The 21118-nt window shown below is 42.3% G+C and overlaps 1 protein-coding gene across 3 annotated transcripts in view; it reads right to left on the reverse strand.

Moving 5' to 3' along the window:
- The window catches only part of arnt2 (aryl-hydrocarbon receptor nuclear translocator 2), a 391537-nt gene that overhangs the window by 146683 nt on the left and 223736 nt on the right, over positions 1–21118 (reverse strand). For all 3 annotated transcript variants that reach the window (XM_078241563.1, XM_078241562.1, XM_078241561.1), the window contains exons 9-10: positions 6647–6781; positions 1945–2019 (exon numbers count right to left, since the gene is read on the reverse strand). In XM_078241563.1, coding sequence (XP_078097689.1) covers positions 1945–2019; positions 6647–6781 — 210 coding nt within the window. The remainder of the gene's footprint in view (positions 1–1944; positions 2020–6646; positions 6782–21118) is intronic.

Genomic DNA, 21118 nt, shown 5'->3' on the forward strand with positions numbered 1-21118 from the left:
GACTATGGTGACTTTACCTTTTATTGACCTTGTTCACAGCAGCACATCCACATTGTCAGGCGTTCAGCAGGAGGAAGGTGCTGTGCTGTCCTGGTCCTTGCCTATTATCTTCCTTTCCCTTTTTTTGCCTAGTCCTGAAGTAACCTTCCCATGTATTTAAATCTATTGTGAAAACCTTCACATTATTTTTAAATCAAGAACAATTTCAGTATTTCATCAAGGAAATGTAACAATGACATAAGATTTTCCAGAGGGATGAATACACTGGAGGTATGCACTATACACAAAAACATTTAAAGGATTATAAAGCTAGTGCATTATTTTTGATGTGGGAAACTCACACTAAAAGTGAAATATTTTCCATTGAACACAGGATTTAACCTAGATTGCCACTTCCCTGAAGCTACACCATCTCTTAGCTTTAAAACACTGCTTTTGCTTCTATCACATTCAGAGGTTAGATTATCAAAAGGAAGCTATGCAGGACTGGAAACCGTCCTGTTCAATTCTGAAATGTCATCCTTGCCCAGTGGAGTGAAATTTGGAAAAACGACGGGTGACTTGCCACTTGAGGACACTTTGTACTATCATTTGATCTTTTATGAAGTTTTGAAGATTAGCAAAAGGATGAAAATGGTAAAGGTTCTTGTTCCATTCCGTTGGCACCCTGATGCATGAAGCAGGACAAACGTTTTTTTAAATGATGAGTAGCTAAGTTACACAGAGCAGGAGAGTTCAAACCCTAACCTGTGCTGAGCTGCTGAGGCAATTATCCTCTACATTACTGGATAAGAGACAATATACAATATACCAATGGACCTGCTTCTGACTACTGTCTAAGGACTTCCTCAGCAAATGTATTATGTACAGATGTATGATGGGGACAAGATCAGGCTTGGCCATGACACCCCCCCTGGGCCAAATAGCCCAACACCACCCACTGTCAATGGCAACATTGGTGAGCAGAAGTAGTTGAGCTTGAAGTTTCTCAAAGGTTTATCTGAGGAGTTAAAAATTATAAATATGGAAGTTTTGTCTTAAATCCCCCAGTATTTTCTTCAAACAAGAGGTTTCAGACAGCGTCCTTTCTCACATGGCTCATCTCCATCAACACAATCAAATCTGTAGTAATGAGATATAGAGAGGCAATAAATTGTACTCCGCATTGTGAAATCTTGTATCCTGAAGCAACCAAGTGATACTTTAAACTCCTATTTGTAGGAACTCTGTTAACAGCCACTTGGTGTTGATTGGGCATTAATGGCTGGTTGGGATACATGTTCCAAATCAATCCAAGATGCAAACGGTTATTCTTTGGATGGTTAAAACATTCATGCTATTCATCTAATGTCTAATTTTTACAAAATGCTTTGCACAAAACATGCACTTGGATTTTAAGTCTATTAGATAAAATCGAATATTTGTAATTATAAATTCGTCCTTTAAATGGAAAAATATTAAACGGCTTAGCACTTCACATCACCAAGTCAGAGACTACTTATGTTTGAAGTACCGGGCGGCACGGTAGCACAGTGGTTAACACTGCCGGTTCACAGCTCCAGGGACCTGGGTTCGATTCCCGGCTTGGGTCACTGTCTGTGTGGAGTTTGCACATTCTCCTCGTGTCTGCGTGGGTTTCCTCCGGGTGCTCCGGTTTCCTCCCACAGTCCAAAGATGTGCGGGTTAGGTTGATTGGCCGTGCTAAAAATTGTCCTTAGTGTCCTGAGATGCGTAGGTTAGAGGGATTAGTGGGTAAATATGTAGGGATATGGGGGTAGGGCCTGGGTGGGATTGTGGTTGGTGCAGACTCGATGGGCCGAATGGCCTCTTTCTGTACTGTAGGGTTTCTATGGTATTAAGGTGAGCATGGAAAGTTCATGAAAAACATGATATTCCAGCACGAGGTTAATGATTCACTGCTTTGCGAGTGCATGCTGTAAATACCTGCTGAAAACTGTCCCGCACGTGGCTTTGATCTTCAGGATGGCAAAACTCTACAATGTCCTTTCCAAGTAGCTCCTGACAAGAAAAGAAGGATCAAAAATATTTAAGTAAAGAGAACTAGACCATCATTCGAGTGATGAGTCAATCTTGCAGTGTACTGGGGTTAGTACTGAGGTCTTACTCTGGCTCCCTTCAAGCATGGCTGCTTACTGACCGAACAGAATTAGCATATACAGTAATACAAATCTCATGGCATTGCTTCCAATTTTTAAAGATTGCTTCTGCGCCCTTGTCTCTTGTTAATGGTATTTTAACTGTGTGTTTAATTGTATTCAGGCAGTGGGCATTAACCTGGTATTCACCTGCGCTTGCATATGTCAAAACAGACTGAAACTGGCTTTTGATTTTGGATTTAAACCAGACAGCCACTTCCCTGAAGATACAATGCCATCTGATATATTTGAAGTATTGTGTTTTCCACCATCCAGTCCAGAAGTTAGATTATCAAAAGGAAGCTATGCAGGACTGGAAACTAAAGCTGTTCTGTTCAAAATGAGCTGCATGATATATAATGGGCTGAATTTCCAATACTTAAGCAAATCAGCTTGAGTCGGGAAATTTCCCACCTTGGATTAAAGGGCTCTGTCAGATCCAATTTTCATTCCAGGAGGTGAGGGGAGGACAGAGGAAACCATCAACGCCTGAAAGAGATCAGAGGCGGCCACAGAGGTAGACAAATGCCAAGGCAGGCTGTTTAGAAACTGTTAGTCCCTTTAGCCCTCACCTAGCATGGTAGCACAGTGGTTAGCACTGCTGCTTCACAGCTCCAGGGACCTGGGTTCGATTCCCAGCTTGAGTCACTGTCTGTGTGGAGTTTGCACATTCTCCTCGTGTCTGCGTGGGTTTCCTCCGGGTGCTCCGGTTTCCTCCCACAGTCCAAAGAGGTGCGGGTTAGGTTGATTGGCCATGCTAAAAAAAAAATTGCCCTTAGTGTCCTGAGATGTGTAGGTTAGAGGGATTAGTGGGTAAATATGTAGGGATATGGGGGTAGGGCCTGGGTGGGATTGTGGTCAGTGCAGACTCGATGGGCCGAATGGCCTCTTTCTGTACTGTATGTCTATGTCTCTCACCTTACCGACCTCCCATGCCCCCTCATATATCCCATTCCACCTAGGTGCCAACCCCTCTCCCCCACCAACATTCCCTGTCCCTCATACACACCATGCTACTTCCATGGTCGCTCTACAGATATGGGCAGACGTCAGGAATCACATGGAGATGAAAAAAAAAACAAATTTCTAACAATTTAATACAACTCTCAAACACACTTGAAATAGAACAAAAATCTAGAATTGAAACCCATTAAGCCTTTAAATCGCCAGTCGTTAATCTGTTATAAAAAATAATCAGTAACCACAATAAGGTCAGCTATTCCTTTAATAGTTTATTTAAACTATCAAACTGTGAATTCAGAATGCCTGCTGAGATAATTGTATCTTTTGAAACTCAGTGAATGGTTTATTCCACAATTTAAAATGAATGTCTAAGCCTCACCTGTACAGTACATGAACTACATTTACAATATATTCATAACACAATCAGGACGGCACAGTTGCTAGCAATGCTGCCTCACAGTGCCAGGACCTGGGTTCGATTCCCGGCTTGGGTGGCTGTTTGGAGTTTGCACGTTCTCCCCGTGTCTGTGTGGGTTTCCTCCAAGTGCTCCTGTTTCCTCCCACAGTCCAAAAGACGTGCTGGTTAGGTTCATTGGCCATGCTAAATTTTCCCTCAGTATACCCAAACAGGCACCAGAGTGTTGCAACCAGGGGATTTTCACAGTGACTTCATTGCAGTGTTAATGTAAGCTGACTTGTGACACTATTAAATAAGCTCCAAATTCAAGTGTAATAAGATCATAAGGAACAGGAGCAGGAAAAGACCATTCAGTCCCTCAAGCTTGTTCCACCTTTCAATGAGATCATAGCTGATCTAGTCATGGTTTTAACTCCATCTTACTGCCTGCCTCCCATCACCCTTGATCCTTTGTAGATCAAAGATCTGTCTAACTCAGCCTTGAGTATATTCAATGATCCCGCCTCCATTGCTTTCTGTGGAAGGGAATTCCAAACACTAACTATTTACTGAGAGAAGAAATTCCTTCACAGCTCCATCTGAAACAGATCCCTTATTTTCAAACTGTGCCCTCTAGTTCTAAAATCTCCCATGAGGAGAGCCATCCTCTCAGCATCTACCCTGTTAGGAGAAATGTATACATATTTCATCATTGATTTAGTTATGAATATGACTGCCTCATATCTTTTGAATGACGCTAGCATTTATAAAGCAAGGGGGACGAAAAGGTGAGTGGAACTAATTGGATATCTGTTTCAAACGATCGGTAGAGACATGATGCCTCAAATGGCCTCATTCTGTCCTGTGTAGCTCTATGAGATTCTATACAGTGAGAAGAATAATTCCACTAGCTCAAAAATGGCTGAGAGGACTGTGCTCTGCCCACTCTTAGCCTATGGCGTGGATTTCCAGCATTGTTGGCTCTTTTAGGCCAGTCTGAAGTCATAATCACATGCTGTTTTGTAGAGTTAGGCTGAGACACTCGCCATAATTGCCTGCACAAGATCACCTTAGGAGGTAAATTGGTTCTAAAATTGTCATGGAAGAAATTTGAAGTGACTATAGTATTTACATGTACTACAGCCACAAGTATTCCTCTAACTGTCTATTCACCTTTAAGCCTTTCCTTTGTCCTATCGAAGTCAGTGTCAGGTTTCTGTGAACAAAGTGCTCTCTTGATTTCAGTAATTAACAAAAAAATCTTTCTGGGTGTGACTAATCAACACTCTTTGGTTTTGATTGGGACTTTCTAATCGTCTGTAAAGTGCTGGTGTAATTGCCTACTTGGCAGACAGAAATACGCACTCCACTCTGTAGCACCTTGGAATGTCTCATCATGCGGAAGGTGCTAGAAAAGACAAACTGCTGCTGTTGCTGCAGGGCTCGCAAACATCTCAAGAACAGTTGCACAAATAGGGTTAAACACAGTTGGTTAAAATGCTGGATTTGTTTTAGAGTTTTCCACAAAAATAAGATGGTCGAGATTTTCTAACATGTGATATTAGCCACAATTATTTTTGGCTTTAACCTCGCTTAAGTCAACAGTAAAAGCAGTTCAAAAGAACTGCTCAGTAACAGATGACTGATGCGATATTACACACGCATATTGTGGCTCTGTAGACAAGGCGCAATCACTAAGTTATAACCTACTTCGGAAATTCTACATTTGTGAAATTTCTTTAAACTGAAAAAGACGCAGCCAATTGTGCAGTATTTTGGATTGTTTGACTAAAATTCACCAGAGCTAGTGTTTTGTTGGCTCTCATCTGCATTTGGCCCACTGATACTTGTTTGTACTAACTCCCTCAGTTTGACACGAGTTGACTACAGCTCAAAGCAATATAGAGATTTACTGCTGTGAACAAATCCTAAAAGTACAGAGATCATTCCATATACTTGTCTTTTACTGAAATTTCAGCACGCAGTTTCTCCAGGGGCCCCATGATTTTCCACTCGATCTGGCTACTGACCTCGCGAAATCTCCTCATGTGGTTCTCGTAATGTACTGTAGAACTTAAAACTGAAATCAAGCTAAATTTCAGGTGTTGCAGTAACACGGAGAAAACATAGGAACATAAGAATTAGGAGCAGAAGTGGGCAAATTCAGCCCTTCGAGCCTGCTCCGCCATTCAATCAGATCATGGATGATCTCTTCCTGGTCTCAAATCCGCCTCCCCACCTGTTCCCCATATCCCTTTATCCTGTTTTTTATTAGAAATATATTTATCTCTTTCTTGAAACCATTCAATGATTCAGACTCCACTGCGCTCTGGGGCAGCGAGTTCCACAACTCACCACCCTCTGCGAGTAGTAGTCCCTCCTCATCTTAGTTTTAAATCTACCACCTCTCAACCTATACCTGTGACCTCTTGTTCCAGATTGCCCCTTAAGAGGGGACATTTGGTCTACGTTTATTTTATCAATCCCTTTTAAAATTTTATATATCTTGATCAGATCCCCTCTCATTTTTCTAAACTCCAGCAAGTATAAGCTCAAACTGTTTAAGACATCAACCTTTTCATCCCCGGAATCAATCTGGTGAACCTCCTCTGGACTGCCTGCAATGCCACCACATCCTTCCTCAAATAAGGAGTCCAGACCTGGACATATTACTTCAGATCTGGTCTCACCAACACTCTATACAATTGCAACAACACTTCCCTACTTTTATACTCCAGTCCCTTTGCAACCAATGCCAACATACCATTTGCCTTTTTTATTACAGGCTGTACCTGTATACTGACTTGGTGATTCATGAACAGACACCCAGATCCCTCTGCCGGATGCATTTTGAATCTGCTTTCCATTTAGATAATAATTTGCCTTTCTATTTTTCTTCCAAAATGGAAAATCTCACATTAAATTCCATCTGCCAAAAATTGGCCCATTCTCCTAATCTATCTATTTTCTGTAAAATCTTTACCTCCTCTTCACTGCCTGTTTTCCCACTTATTTTAGTATTAGCAGAAAATTCTGCTATGTTACACTCTGTCCCTGCTTGCAGATCATTTATTCTAACAATGAGGAGAGCCTTAAATAAGACTGCAAACATCTGAGCACCAAAACTAACCTGTGGTTGATAGCCAATGACAGTGATGCATCGATGATCCACAAATGTAAAGAGTCCATCTGAGTTGTGCCTGGACAGGAATTCTGTGGGGATGGCGAGTCCATTCATATCCATACACACAGGTGAGCTGGTTACCTTAGAAAATACATTAGAATTGAATGTGACACAGGAGAAATTCTACATTAAAAGACAAAATGTGTTTTATTTTTGGTCTTGGCTTTCAGGCAAAGCACCACTGTGCATTCAGCCTATTTTAGTCTTACAGCTCAGACATCTCCTGTTTGGTGCCAAGGAGAGAAAAGGTCGCACCTGTCTGAAGCACAATGAACCAGTCACTGATAATGCAATGACTGTCATCAGCTTGCAGAAGAGAGAGTTTCAAAAGGACAAATCAACACAAAAAAAAACAATTTCACAATTTGTCCTGCTGGGTGGAGGAATTAATTCTTAACATTAGACCTGAGGTGGATGACCCCAAAATTACTTTTCTTTCAAAATAAACTGTCCTTCTCCCTTCCTTGAAGGAGCAGCAATTAGAAACCAATCTGTTTGTTTTGTCTTGTTTGTTGCATATTTTCCTATTCTCCCAATCAGAGGCAATTGGCTGCTTCTGAGGAACATGAGGAGCCCATTCAATCCCTCATCATGTTTCACAATTCAATTCCATCATGGCTGATCTGTATCCTACCTCCAACAATCCAGCTTGGTTCTGTAACCCTTAATACCCTTATCGAATGAAAATGAGCAGCAAAAGGGAACCAAAATACAAACATTAGGGTGGCAGAATAAAGTACCCATGTGTTTGAAACAAAGAAAAGAAGATATCAATTTAATCTCTTTCCTGATTTAGTGGAGTGAACTATTTGTAATTATACTGTACAGTGAACACTATATGATTTCACATCTGGGGTATGTGTTAGACTCCAGTCCACAATGTTGCAATGAATATTTTATGATGAATGCAAGAGATACTTTTGGCTGCATGAGTCTAATTCCTTGTGGGCAAGAGTCAATCTGTCCCAGGGAGACTGTCGTCAGACATCTCCAGATTCTTGAAAACAGGCATCAACCGACAAGATACACTTTGAGGTTTCTTTTGCAGGATACTGAGAAACCAAATACTGCATAGAAAGATTTTACTGAAATGTTGTTTTTCTTGTTGCTTGATGGATGCTCTGGTAAACAACTGTCAAAAATAAAAATAAAAATCTAAATGTGTCTGTGTTCTACAAACTGGAACACCAAACACTTCCTTGTGCTGTTGGCAAATTGTGCATGTCGGGTTTGGCAGGGACTTTGGCAGAATATTACATGCAGGTTAGCAAACTGGGTTCCTGAAACAGTGACTTGTATAGGAGGCCAAATAAGGAAGGCAGAAAAGTTAAAGAGTTGGTAAAAGAGAGGTACATATCCTAACAAAAAAGGTTAGAAAGCAATTGTCTGGTGCAGAGTTTCAAATCCAGCCTAGTTATCTCTTTCCGATTATTTAAGTCTTTGTGAAGTTAGTGTGAGTAGGTTTAAACTAGTGGACAATCATCATAAAACGGTCAGCATTATTTTGCAAACTCAGTCAGATAAGTCACAGGCTAGATGGAATGGGAAATGTTTATAATGTCATGGTAAGCATCCCATTCTGAGATCGTAAGAATGTGGATTTAAGCTGCGCTACAAGTGGTATGTGCACGCTTGACATAAACAGTGGCCTCAAAATGACTTGTTTCCTTTCCAATATTTGCCTTAACCTGCAGATAATTTATTGATTAAATGAAATAAAAAACAGATTTTAGAAATATCAAAACAATAACCATCATTACCTTTATATTAAAAATGAAATAAATGCCATACACAATCTGCACATATAGAATTACAATTTACCTTCATAACAACTCTCAAACAACTGGTCTCAACAGAGCATTTTACAGTTAGATGTCTTGTAAATTATCATAATAGAACAACTGGGTTCAATCAATGATATTATTATAAACAAGAAAATATTGTAAAAATATCTTCCTACAGTTCTAAAATGCTTCAATTCTCTTATGCAAGTTGAAAAAATGTTTTTACTCCATTCTTAAGGTTACAAAGCCAATGTGCAGAGTGGACCAGGCAAACCCAAATCCATTCCCTTGCTTGTTCCAAATTCAAATTCAAACTGAATCCAATTTATGGTCCCCATAAGTGAGACATACACGATCCAAGCTGACAAGGTAAGGGACTGCACCCCATCTTGGACCTCTTATGTTAGTTTGAAGTGAATAACTTGTTAACTCACTGAATGGGTTTGTATCTTATTGGGATCTTCTTCAATCTACTTCAACTTCTACACAATGCTTCTTCCTACATTTACTTTCTAAATTTATTTTCTAAAAATGCCAAAATTAGTGAAGATTCGATTCAACATAGATGAGCAATTCCAGTTTGTAACACCATTTACAGTTCCTTAGATGTATACATTTGGAATATAACAGCAGACACTCCAATATATAAAACTTCATTATTGGTGAAATTCATCAATATTCTAATGACCTGTGCAACAATGATAGGGGAGATAACTATTACAAAGACATTACAACTTTGATGACTAACCATACAGACTAGGATGATTTCAGGTTAGTCATGAAATGCATTGGTCTTGTGTTAAATTAGCAGTCTGTGAAGCTTGTAATATTTAAGGTACAGGATATTCCAAGCTTGTTACATTAGTTCCTGCCTAGTAAAAGGGTAGGACTCTGTGGGAGTGTTTTGATAGGTCATCAAATCTGTTCAAGGCTCAGTGAACACTTCTTCTTGAGGTAGTCAGTTTAAGGCAGTCAGACAGTCAACAAGTGTCACGGAGACAGGGACAGGAATAGGTCTCATTAAGTTAAAAGAAAGGAGCAAAGAAATAGGCTCCAATTTGAAGAAAGTCTGCTAACTGCAGCTCTGACTCCATACTGTAGGCTGCAGAGACAAAGGTACCCCTTTGGAGCAGTGATGTTCTGCTTGGCATGGCCATCAATCTGAAAGTGTTTTCTAAACTAGCGTTTGAGTTTACTTGGGAATCGATGGAGAGTATAGCGGGTGTAGGAGTAGAGTTAAGAGAGAAATCAGGAGGGCAAAAAGGGGACATGAAATTGTTTTAGCAGATAAGGCAAAGGAGAATCCAAAGCGCTTCTACAAATACATAAAGGGCAAAAGAGTAACAAGGGAGAGAGTAGGGCCTCTTAAGGATCAACAAGGTCATCTATGTGCGGATCCACAAGAAATGGGTGAGATCCTAAATGAATATTTCTCATCAGTATCTACAGAGAAGGAGGTGCTGGAAGTCTTTAAGCGCATCAAGGTAGATAAATCCCCGGGACCTGATGAAGTATATCCCAGGATATTGTGGGAGGCTAGGGAGGAAATTGCAGGTCCCCTAGCTGAGATATTTGAATCATCGATAGTCACGGGTGAGGTGCCTGAAGATTGGAGAGTGGCAAATGTTGTGCCTTTGTTTAAAAAGGGCTGCAGGGAAAAGCCTGGGAACGACAGGCCAGTGAGCCTCACATCGGTGGTGGGTAAATTGTTGGAAGGTATTTTGAGAGACAGAATCTACAGGCATTTAGAGATGCAAGGATTGATTAGGGACAGTCAGCATGGCTTTGTGAGTGGAAAATCATGTCTCACAAATTTGATTTCGAGTTTTTTGAAGGGGTAACCAAGAAGGTAGATGAGGGCAGTGCAGTTGATGTTGTCTACATGGACTTTAGCAAGGTCTTTGACAAGGTACCGCATGGTAGGTTGTTGCATAAAGTTAAATCTCACGGGATCCAGGGTGAGGTATCTAAATGGACACAAAATTGGCTTCTTGACAGAATAAGAAGTTTAACAACACCAGGTTAAAGTCCAACAGGTTTATTTGGTAGCAAAAGCCACACAAGCTTTCGGAGCTGCAAGCCCCTTCTTCAGGTGAGTGGGAATTCTGTTCACAAACAGAGCATATAAAGACACAAACTCAATTTACATGAATAATGGTTGGAATGCGAATACTTACAACTAATCAAGTCTTTAAGAAACAAAACAGCAAAACTTCTTGACAGAAGCCAGAGGGTGGTTGCAGAGAGTTGTTTTTCAAACTGGAGGCCTGTGACCAGTGGTGTGCCGCAAGGATCAGTGCTGGGCCCACTGTTATTTGTCATTTATATTAATGATTTGGATGAGAATATAGGGGGCATGGTTAGTAAGTTTGCAGATGACACCAAGATTGGTGGCATAGTGGAGAGTGAAGAAAGTTATCTCCAATTGCAACAGGATCTTGATCAATTGGGCCAGTGGGCTGACGAATGGCAGATGGAGTTTAATTTAGACAAATGCGAGGTGATGCATTTTGGTAGATTGAACCAGGGCAGGACTTACTCAGTTAATGGTAGGGCCTTGGGGAGAGTTAGAAAACAAAGAGATCTAGGGGTACATGCTCATAGCTCCTTGAAAGTGGAGTAATAGGTGGACAGAGTGGTGAAGAAGGCATTCGGCATGCTTGGTTTCATCGGTCAGAACATTGAATACAGGAGTTGGGACGTCTTGTTGAAGTTGTACAAGACATTGGTAAGGCTACACTTGGAATACTATGTGCAATTCTGTCACCCTATTATAGAAAGGATATTATTAAACTAGAAAGAGTGCAGAAAAGATTTGCGAGGATGCTACCGGGACTTGATGGATTGAGTTATAAGGAGAGGCTGAATAGACTGGGACTTTTTTCTCTGGAGCGTAGGAGGCTGAGGGGTGAACTTATAGAGGTCTATAAAATAATGAGGGGCATAGACAAGGTAGATAGTCAATATCTTTTCCCAAAGGTAGGGGAGTCTAAAACTAGAGGGCATAGGTTTAAGGTGAGAGGGGAGAGATACAAAAGTGTCCAGAGGGGCAATTTTTTCACACAGAGGGTGGTGAGTGTCTGGAACAAGCTGCCAGAGGTAGTAGTAGAGGCGGGTACAATTTTGTCTTTTAAAAAGCATTTAGATAGTTACATGGGTACGATGGGTATAGAGGGATGTGGGCCAAATGCGGGCAATTCGGATTAGCTTACTGGTTTTTAAAAAAAGGGTGGCATGGACAAGTTGGGCCGAAGGGCCTGTTTCCATGCTGTAAACCTCTATGACTCTATGAGAAGGAATCTCAGAAGATGAGATTGAAACCCTGTAAAGTGGGCCATTGTTAAAGCCACTTGAGTGGGAGCAACGTAGAGAGAATTCTAAGGAGTGATCTTTGAAGGTAAAGCTGGGAATCGCTCATGAGACAGAGTTTCAATAAGATAGTTTGACTTGGTGTTTACTGATGCCTGGATGGGTTCTTGACAAAACCACTGACTCAGTCGGGTTGCATCTGTCATTTGCTCTATAGTGTAGTGGGGCAGTTTGTTAATTTGCATTTAATATTCAGGGAAAGTATGAGTTAAGAGTATAAGATTGATATTATAAATTGTTTTCTTTTTCTGAGATTGTAAAGTTTTGTTTTTGTTTGTTTAGAACATAGAACATTACAGCGCAGTACAGGCCCTTCGGCCCTCGATGTTGCGCCGACCTGTGAAACCAATCTAAAGCCCATCTAACCTACACTATTCCAATATCATCCATATGTTTATCCAATGACCATTTATATGCCCTTAATGTTGGCGAGTCCACTACCGTTGCAGGCAGGGCATTCCACGCCCTTACTACTCTCTGAGTAAAGAACCTACCTCTGACATCTGTCCTATATCTATCACCCCTCAATTTAAAGCTATGTCCCCTCGTGCTAGCCATCACCATCTGAGGAAAAAGGCTCTCACTGTCCACCCTATCCAATCCTCTGATCATCTTATATGCCTCTATTAAGTCACCTCTTAACCTTCTTCTCTCTAATGAAGACAGCCTCAAGTCCTCATAAGACCTTCCCACAATACCAGGCAACATCCTGGTAAATCTCCTCTGCACTCTTTCCAATGCTTCCACATCCTTCCTATAATGCGGTGACCAGAACTGTACGCAATGCTCCAAGTGCGGCTGCACCAGAGTTTTGTACAGTTGCAGCATGACCTCCTGGCTCCGAAACTCAATCCCTCTACCAATAAAAGCTAACACACCGTACGCCTTCTTAACAACCCTATCAACCTGGGTACCAACTTTCAGGGATCTATGCACATGGACACAAAAATCTCTCTGTTCATCCACACTACCAAGTATCTTACCATTAGCCCAGTACTCTGTATTCCTGTTACTCCTTCCAAAGTGAATCACCTCTCAGCCCAGCTCTGCAGCTTATCTATGTCCCTCTGTAACCTGTCACTTCCCTCCGCAATGTCCACAACTCCACCGACTTTAGTGTCATCCGCAAATTTACTAACCCATCATTCTATGCCCTCATCCAGGTCATTTATAAAAATGACAAACAGCAGTGGCCCCAAAACAGATCCTTGCGGTATACCACTAGTAACTGAACTCCAGGATGAACGTTTCCCATCAACCACCATCCTCTGTCTTCTTACAGCTAGCCAATTTCTGATCCAAACTGCTAAATCACCTTCAATCCCATGCCTCCATATCTTCTGCAATAGCTTACCGTGGGGAACCTTATCAAATGCTTTACTGAAATCCATATACACTACATCAACTGCTTTACCCTCATCCACCTCTTTGGTCACCTTTCAAAGAACTCAATAAGGTTTGTGAGGCACGACCTACCCTTCACAAAACCGTGTTGACTATCCCTAATCAAATTGTTCCTTTCTAGATGATTATAAATCCTATCTCTTATAATCCTTTCCAAAACTTTGCCCACAACAGAAGTAAGGCTCACTGGTCTATAATTACCAGGGTTGTCTCTACCCCCCTTCTTGAACAAGGGGACAACATTTGCTATCGTCCAGTCTTCTGGCACTATTCCTGTAGACAATGACGACATAAAGATCAAAGCCAAAGACTCTGTAATCTCCTCCCTAGCCTCCCAGAGAATCCTAGGATAAATCCCATCCGGCCCAGGGGACTTACCTATTTTCACACTTTCCAGAATTGCTAACACCTCCTCCTTATGAACCTCAATCCCGTCTAGTCTAATAGCCTGTATCTCAGTATTCTCCTCGACAACATTGTCTTTTTCTTGTGTGAATACTGACGAAAAATATTCATTTAGCGCCTCTCCTATCTCTTTGAACTACACGCACAACTTCCCACTACTGTCCTTGACTGGCCCTAATCTTACCCTCGTCATTCTTTTATTCCTGTCATACCTATAGAAAGCTTTAGGGTTTTCCTTGATCCTACCTGCCAAAGACTTCTCATGTCCCCTCCTGGCTCTTCTTAGCTCTCTCTTTAGGTCCTTCCTGGCTAACTTGTAACTCTCAAGCGCCCTAACTGAGCCTTCACGTCTCATCTTTACATAAGTCTCCTTCTTCCTCTTCACAAGAGATTCAATTTCTTTAGTAAACCACGGTTCCCTCGCTCGACCACTTCCTCCCTGCCTGACAGGTACATACTTATCAAGGACACGCAGTAGCTGTTCCTTGAACAAGCTCCACATTTCAATTGTGCCCATCCCCTGCAGTTTCCTTCCACATCCTATATCTCACCTCATCGCATCACAATTTCCTTTCCCCCGGCTATAACTCTTGCCCTGCGGTATATACCTATCCCTTTCCATCGCTAAAGTAAACGTAACCGAATTGTGGTCACTATCACCAAAGTGCTCACCTACCTCCAAATCTAACAACTGGCCTGGTTCATTACCCAGTACCAAATCCAATGTGGCCTCGCCTCTTGTTGGCCTATCTACATACTGTATCAGGAAACCCTCCTGCACACATTGGACAAAAACTGACCCATCTAAAGTACTCGAACTATAGCTTTTCCAGTCAATATTTGTAAAGTTAAAGTCCCCCATAACAACCACCCTGTTACTTTCGCTCCTATCCAGAATCAGCTTTGCAATCCTTTCCTCTACATCTCTGGAACTTTTCGGAGGCCTATAGAAAACTCCCAACAGGGTGACCTCTCCTTTCCTGTTTCTAACCTCAGCCCATACTACCTCAGTAGACGAATCCTCATCAAACGTCCTTTCTGCCACCGTAATACTGTCCTTGACTAACAATGCCACACCTCCCTCTCTTTTACCACCTTCTCTGATCTTACTAAAACATCTAAACCCCGGAACCTGCAACACCATTCCTGTCCTTGCTCTATCCATGTCTCCGAAATGGCCACAACATCGAAGTCCCAGGTACCAACCCATGCTGGAAGTTCACCCACCTTATTCCGGATGCTCCTGGCGTTGAAGTAGACACACTTCAAACCACCTTCCTGCCTGCCGGTACACTCCTGCGACCTTGAAACCTTATTCATGACCTCACTACTCTCAACCTCCTGTACACTGGAGCTACAATCCAGGTTCCCATCCCCCTGCTGAATTAGTTTAAACCCTCCCGAACAGCATTAGCAAATTTCCCCCCAGGATATTGGTACCCCTCTGGTTCAGGTGTAGACCATCCCGTTTGTAGAGGTCCTATCTACTCCAGAATGACCCCCAATTATCCAGGTATCTGAATCCCTCCCTCCTGCACCATCCCTGTAGCCACGTATTCAACTGCTCTCTCTCCCTATTCCTCTCCTCGCTAGCACGTGGCACGGGTAACAAACCAGAGCTAACAACTCTGTTTGTTCTAGCTCTAAGCTTCCACCCTAACTCCCTGAATTTCTGCCTTACATCCCCATCCCTTTTCCTACCTATGTCTTTGGTGCCTATGTGGACCACGACTTGGGGCTGGTCCCCCTCCCCCTTAAGGATCCCGAAAACATGATCCAAGACATCACGGACTCTGGCACCTGGGAGGCAACACACCAGCCGCGAGTCCCTCTCGTTCCCACAGAATCTCCTATCTATCCCCCTAACTATGGAGTCCCCAATGACTAATGCTCTACTCCTCTCCCCCTTTCCCTTCTGAGCAACAGGGGCAGACTCTGTGCCAGAGACCTGTACCCCATGGCTTACCCCTGGTAAGTCTCCCCCCCTCCCCCCCCAACAGTATCCAAAACGGTATACTTGTTATACAGAGGAACGGCCACAGGGGATCGCTGCACTGACTGCTTCTTACCCCTTCTAACAGTCACGCAAGTATCTTCATTTCTAGGAGTAACTACCTCCCTGTAGCTTTTATCTATAACTGTCTCTGCCTCCCGAATGATCCTGAGTTCATCCAGTTCCAGCTCCAGATCCCTAACATGGTCTTCAAGGAGCTGGAATTGGGTGCACTTCCTGCAGGTGTACTCAGCTGGGACACTAATGGTATCCCTCACCTCAAACATCCCACAGGAGAAACATTGCACTGCCTGCTGTGCCATCCCTGCTAACTTCCCTTAATAAGAAACAAAAGAGAAAAGAAAGGAAGGAAAAAAGCTTACCTGCTCTCACACCGAGTCTTTTTTTTAGGTTAGAGGAGGGGGGAGGGTGGGAGACATTAAACGTGTAGTGTCTCGGGTTTCCTCACCGTTCAAATTTATTGGACAAAACAAAAACCTTCCCAGGTCTCTCTACGGCCTACTTCCAGTTCTCTACTTCCGGCTGCTCTGGAAAAACTCCGAAAAAAAGTTAAAAATCAAACACTCTTACCTTCCAGCCCTCCTCACAAGAATCGCCTCTCTGCCTGCTCCGCTGGAACAATGAAGTCGATACATAGAACATAGAACATTACAGCGCAGAACAGGCCCTTCGGCCCACGATGTTGCACCGACCAGTTAAAAAAAAAAAAAAAAAAATGTGACCCTTACCTCGAAGGTAAGTACCTTTTTGGGGTTTACAACCCATAGAATATTGTGGCTTTATTCCAAAAGTAAATGTTTTGAATCCCAGCCTTTAAATACTTCAAACAAACTGTCACTGGCCCCTAACAGGATCTCCCGCCACATCCTGAAATAAGGGCAAGGACTATAACAGGTTCGCTTCTTGAACTCAGGGCTAGAGGTGTTGTAGCCTCAGCATTCCAGGACTAAAGAAGATATCAACCAACCTAGTTTCCTGCTCATGTGCTACCCAGTGATGCTGTTGGATAAATGTACTCATGTGGATGTTGGTAATGCAAAGATTGTGCTTGGCTATCAACATTTGTTGTCTGGGCTTACATACTAGAGACACAGGAACTTGGGCAAGATTCTGGCACCTACAGGGCTTCGCTCCAGAAGAGAAGGGAAATAAACTAGGAAAATATTTTATCATAAATCAAATCATTCACCAGGTCCACCTCAAGATGCTTTATTATACCTCCTAGAACAAAGAACAGTACAGCACAGGAAACAGGCCCTTCGGCCCTCCAAGCCTGTGCCGCTCCTTTGTCTAACTAGACCAATCGTTTGTATCCCTCCATTCCCAGGCTGCTCATGTGACTATCCAGGTAAGTCTTAAACGATGTCAGCGTGCCTGCCTCCACCACCCTACTTGGCAGTGCATTCCAGGCCCCCACCACCCTCTGTGTAAAAAAAAAGTCCCTCTGATATCTGAGTTATACTTCGCCCCTCTCACCTTGAGCCCGTGACCCCTCGTGAACGTCACTTCTGATCTGGGAAAAAGCTTCCCACCGTTCACCCTATCTATCCCCTTCATAATCTTGTACACCTCTATTAGATCTCCCCTCATTCTCCGTCTTTCCAGGGAGAACAACCCCAGTTTACCCAATCTCTCCTCATAGCTAAGACCCTCCATACCAGGCAACATCCTGGTAAACCTTCTCTGCACTCTCTCTAACGCCTCCACGTCCTTCTGGTAGTGCAGCGACCAGAACTGGACGCAGTACTCCAAATGTGGCCTAACCAGCGTTCTATACAGCTGCATCATCAGACTCCAGCTTTTATACTCTATACCCCGTCCTATAAAGGCAAGCATACCATATGCCTTCTTCACCACCTTCTCCACCTGTGTTGCCACCTTCAAGGATTTGTGGACTTGCACACCTAGGTCCCTCTGTGTTTCTATACTCCTGATGACTCTGCCATTTATTGTATAACTCCTCCCTACATTATTTCTTCCAAAATGCATCACTTCGCATTTATCTGGATTAAACTCCATTTTAAACTAGAGTGAACCAGACGGGTTTTTCCGACAATGGCTTCATGATAGATTCTTAATTCCAGATTTTATTTTGTTGAATTCAAACTCCATCATCTACCATGACTGGATTCGAACCCAAGTCTCCAGAACATTAGCGGAGTTTTTTTTTGGATTACTAGTCCAGTGATAATACCACTAGGCCATCGCCTCCCCTTGGAGTCTAGCTCTAGAAAAGCATTAGCAGAGACTTTGTTGAAAGTCTTAAACTAGGAAGGGTGTGCAACATCAGAACAGAATTGGAAGGACAAAAGTAAATTAAAACAGGCTAATAGGAAAAGATAACAAAAGATCGCACTCAACAAAAATGGTTACCCCTTGTTCAACAAGCAATCGCACAGGCACTTTATGTACAGCACATCCAGATAGGATAGCTATGTCCATAGGGTCATCCAAAAGTTAATTAATACATCTGATTTTGTTTTTCCTGGATTCCTTTTCAATTTAAGTGCAATTATAGACCGACAATAACTTACAAAAATCTCAACTGGCAGCTGCTTTCGAGGTCAAAAGGGCTTTTAAAAAGGAGATTAAAGGCACATGGTATGGCTGCATTTCATACCTGAAAATAATTGAGCAACTTTAGGGCTTAGGGGTTTTATATAGAATACATCACCAGCAGCAACCAGTACCACTGGAGGTTTAATTAAACATAAGAGTACAAAACATTATCAAAGCACAGCACTTTATAACAGGCAGGATAACACGTACAAACTGCAGAGACTGGGAGCAACAATGTCAAATATAAATAAACTCAATAATGTTAAACATTAGAGCCTTAATGGAAATTAGATAGTTGGTAGAGCAGAACATAAACATTGCTGAAAAACAGACATGCTGTCAAAGCTTTTCATCTTGCACTTATCAGGACAAATGCAAAATTATCAAATTTTGAAGGATTTCACAGAAACAGGGTCTTGATTGGTTGGCAAGTGGACTGTGATTGGTCACAGTGTTGCCACTGAAAATGCACCAGGGAACAGTCACTCCAAAACTTTTGTTTAAATTCAAAAAATGCAAGTTGATTCTGATTGGTTGAGATGTGTGATGGGAAATGCACCAGGGAACAGTGCATGCTTGGACAAATTCATTTTGCTTACAAGGGAACAATATGACTATAAGAAGCTTCTAGCAAGTATAAGCAAGTCACATTGCAAGCCTGATTGATACTCTTAAACTGGTTGTTAGTGTAATTCTTGGCACACTTAGGATTGGTCAGAAATTTTTGCCCTGTGCTGCAGCACGAGTTGCTTTCCATCACAGCAGAAAATGTAAGAGGTGGGAGCAGCATTTCATGGGAACAGGAGAATCCAGCCACAGCACTTGAAAGGGAAGGGACAAGAGGAGACTCACGGCATTGATGAATAAGGGAGAAATTGTGCCAACTTGAACTGTGGGTGTGATGAGAAGGTTGCTTAGGTTAAACTGAAGAGTCCTGGGGATGAGGGGTAGAATGACCATAATCGTGGGGAAAAGAATTGAGATTTGTAGTGGCAGAAGTGATGCCTGCACTGAGTTGGGAAACTGGAAGGAAAGGTGGGTCAGGTAACCACTGTGAATTGGGAAGAGTGACTGTTAAAGTAGCTCCGGAGAAGTTAGGATCTGGCTGGTCTATTGGAAACCCAAATATCACTTTTTCTTCTTTTTTAAAGAACAAAAAGAGGATTGGTGGGCATACAGAAGTCTCAATAGATTTGGGCAATTAAAAGCACGCTCCACTGCACATTCAGCATAAATAGCTGTGTTAACATCATGAGCTTATATTCAGCAGTTTTGGAACTGCCTCTCTCTTTGGGGATATGTTAGCTTTTGCCAGTTTCTAAATTGGTGTTTATGTTAACTTACAATATTAAATAAATCACTGATGATAAATATACATGGAACTATTTCTCTTAAAACGTTTAACCGTGGGTGGATTTGCCTTCAACACTGTGTCCTGATGCAGTAGTCAAGCTTCCGAAAGCTGAATAAGATAACGCACTGATGTCAATCATTCACTTAAAATGTTACTAGTCACTCTCTACCTAAAGCTGTGATGTGTACGTGACCTTGTGGGGAACATCTGACCTTACATGAAGACAGTCAGCACTGATAATGCTCAGCACTAGCTAGAATTCAGATCTGCATTTGGCATTTTAACAGAAAAGAAAATTAAAAGCCCACTGTCTACAAAATGGGCAGACAACTGTGAGAGAATGTCCAGCTTCTTTGTATATTCTTTGAAGTTATACACCTATTTATGGAGTTTCAGAAGGAATTTGATAAACTATCACATAATAGACTTGTCAGTAAAATGGAAGGTTAGAAAGGCAGTTTGAGCATCGATCCGAAGTAGCCTAGGAGACCTTAAGTTAAAAGGCTATATTTGAGACTGGAGGAAAGCAAAGAGTGATCTCCTCCAGGGCTGGTATTAGGATCACTATTTTTTTTAACATATGTTCATGACCCGGACCGAGGTGCAAGGGTATAGTTTCAAAGTTTGCCGATGACACAAAGATTTGGAAGTAGTAAACTGTGAGGAAGATGATAAAATAAAAATTTCAGGAGGACTTTTTTAAAATTCATTTGTGGGACATGGGCGTCATTGGCTGGCCAGCATTTATTGATGTGGAGATGCCGGCGTTGGACTGGGGTAAACACAGTAAGAAGTTTAACAACACCAGGTTAAAGTCCAACAGGTTTATTTGGTAGCAAAAGCCACACGTGTGGCTTTTGCTACCAAATAAACCTGTTGGACTTTAACCTGGCGTTGTTAAACTTCTTACAGCATTTATTGCCCATTCCTCGAGAGAGTGATGGTGAGCTGCTTTCTTAAATCGCTGCAGTCCATGTGCTGTGGGTTGTTCGGGAGGGAATTCCAGGTTGTTAACCCAGCGACTGCAAAGGAATGGCAATATATTTCCAAGTCAGGATGGTAAGTGGCTTGGAGGGGAACTTGCAAGTGGTGGTGTTCCTGGGTATCTGCTGCCTTTGTTCTTCTATATGGAAGTGGTCGTGGGTTTGCAAGGTGCTGTCTAAGGATCTTTGGTGAATTGCTGCAGTGCATCTTGTAGATAGTACACACTGCTGCTACTGAGCGTCGGTGGCAGAGGGAGTGTATGTTTGTGGATGTGGTGCCAATCAAGCGGACTGCTTTGCCCTGGATGGTGTCAAGCTTCTTGAGTGTTGTTGGAGCTGCACCCATCCAGGCAAGTGGGGAGTGTTCCATCACACCCTTGACTTGTGCCTTGTAGATGGTGAACAGGCTTGGGGAGTCAGGAGGTGAGCTACCCGCCGCAGTATTCCTAGCCTCTGACCTGCTCTTGTAGCCACTGTGCTAATGTGGTGAGTCCAGTTGAGGACATTAGGAGATAAAAAAGGCATATAAAAAAGGCAATATTACAG

The sequence above is a fragment of the Mustelus asterias genome, chromosome 24 (genome assembly GCF_964213995.1).
Source record: "Mustelus asterias chromosome 24, sMusAst1.hap1.1, whole genome shotgun sequence".
Taxonomy (NCBI): Eukaryota; Metazoa; Chordata; class Chondrichthyes; order Carcharhiniformes; family Triakidae; genus Mustelus; species Mustelus asterias.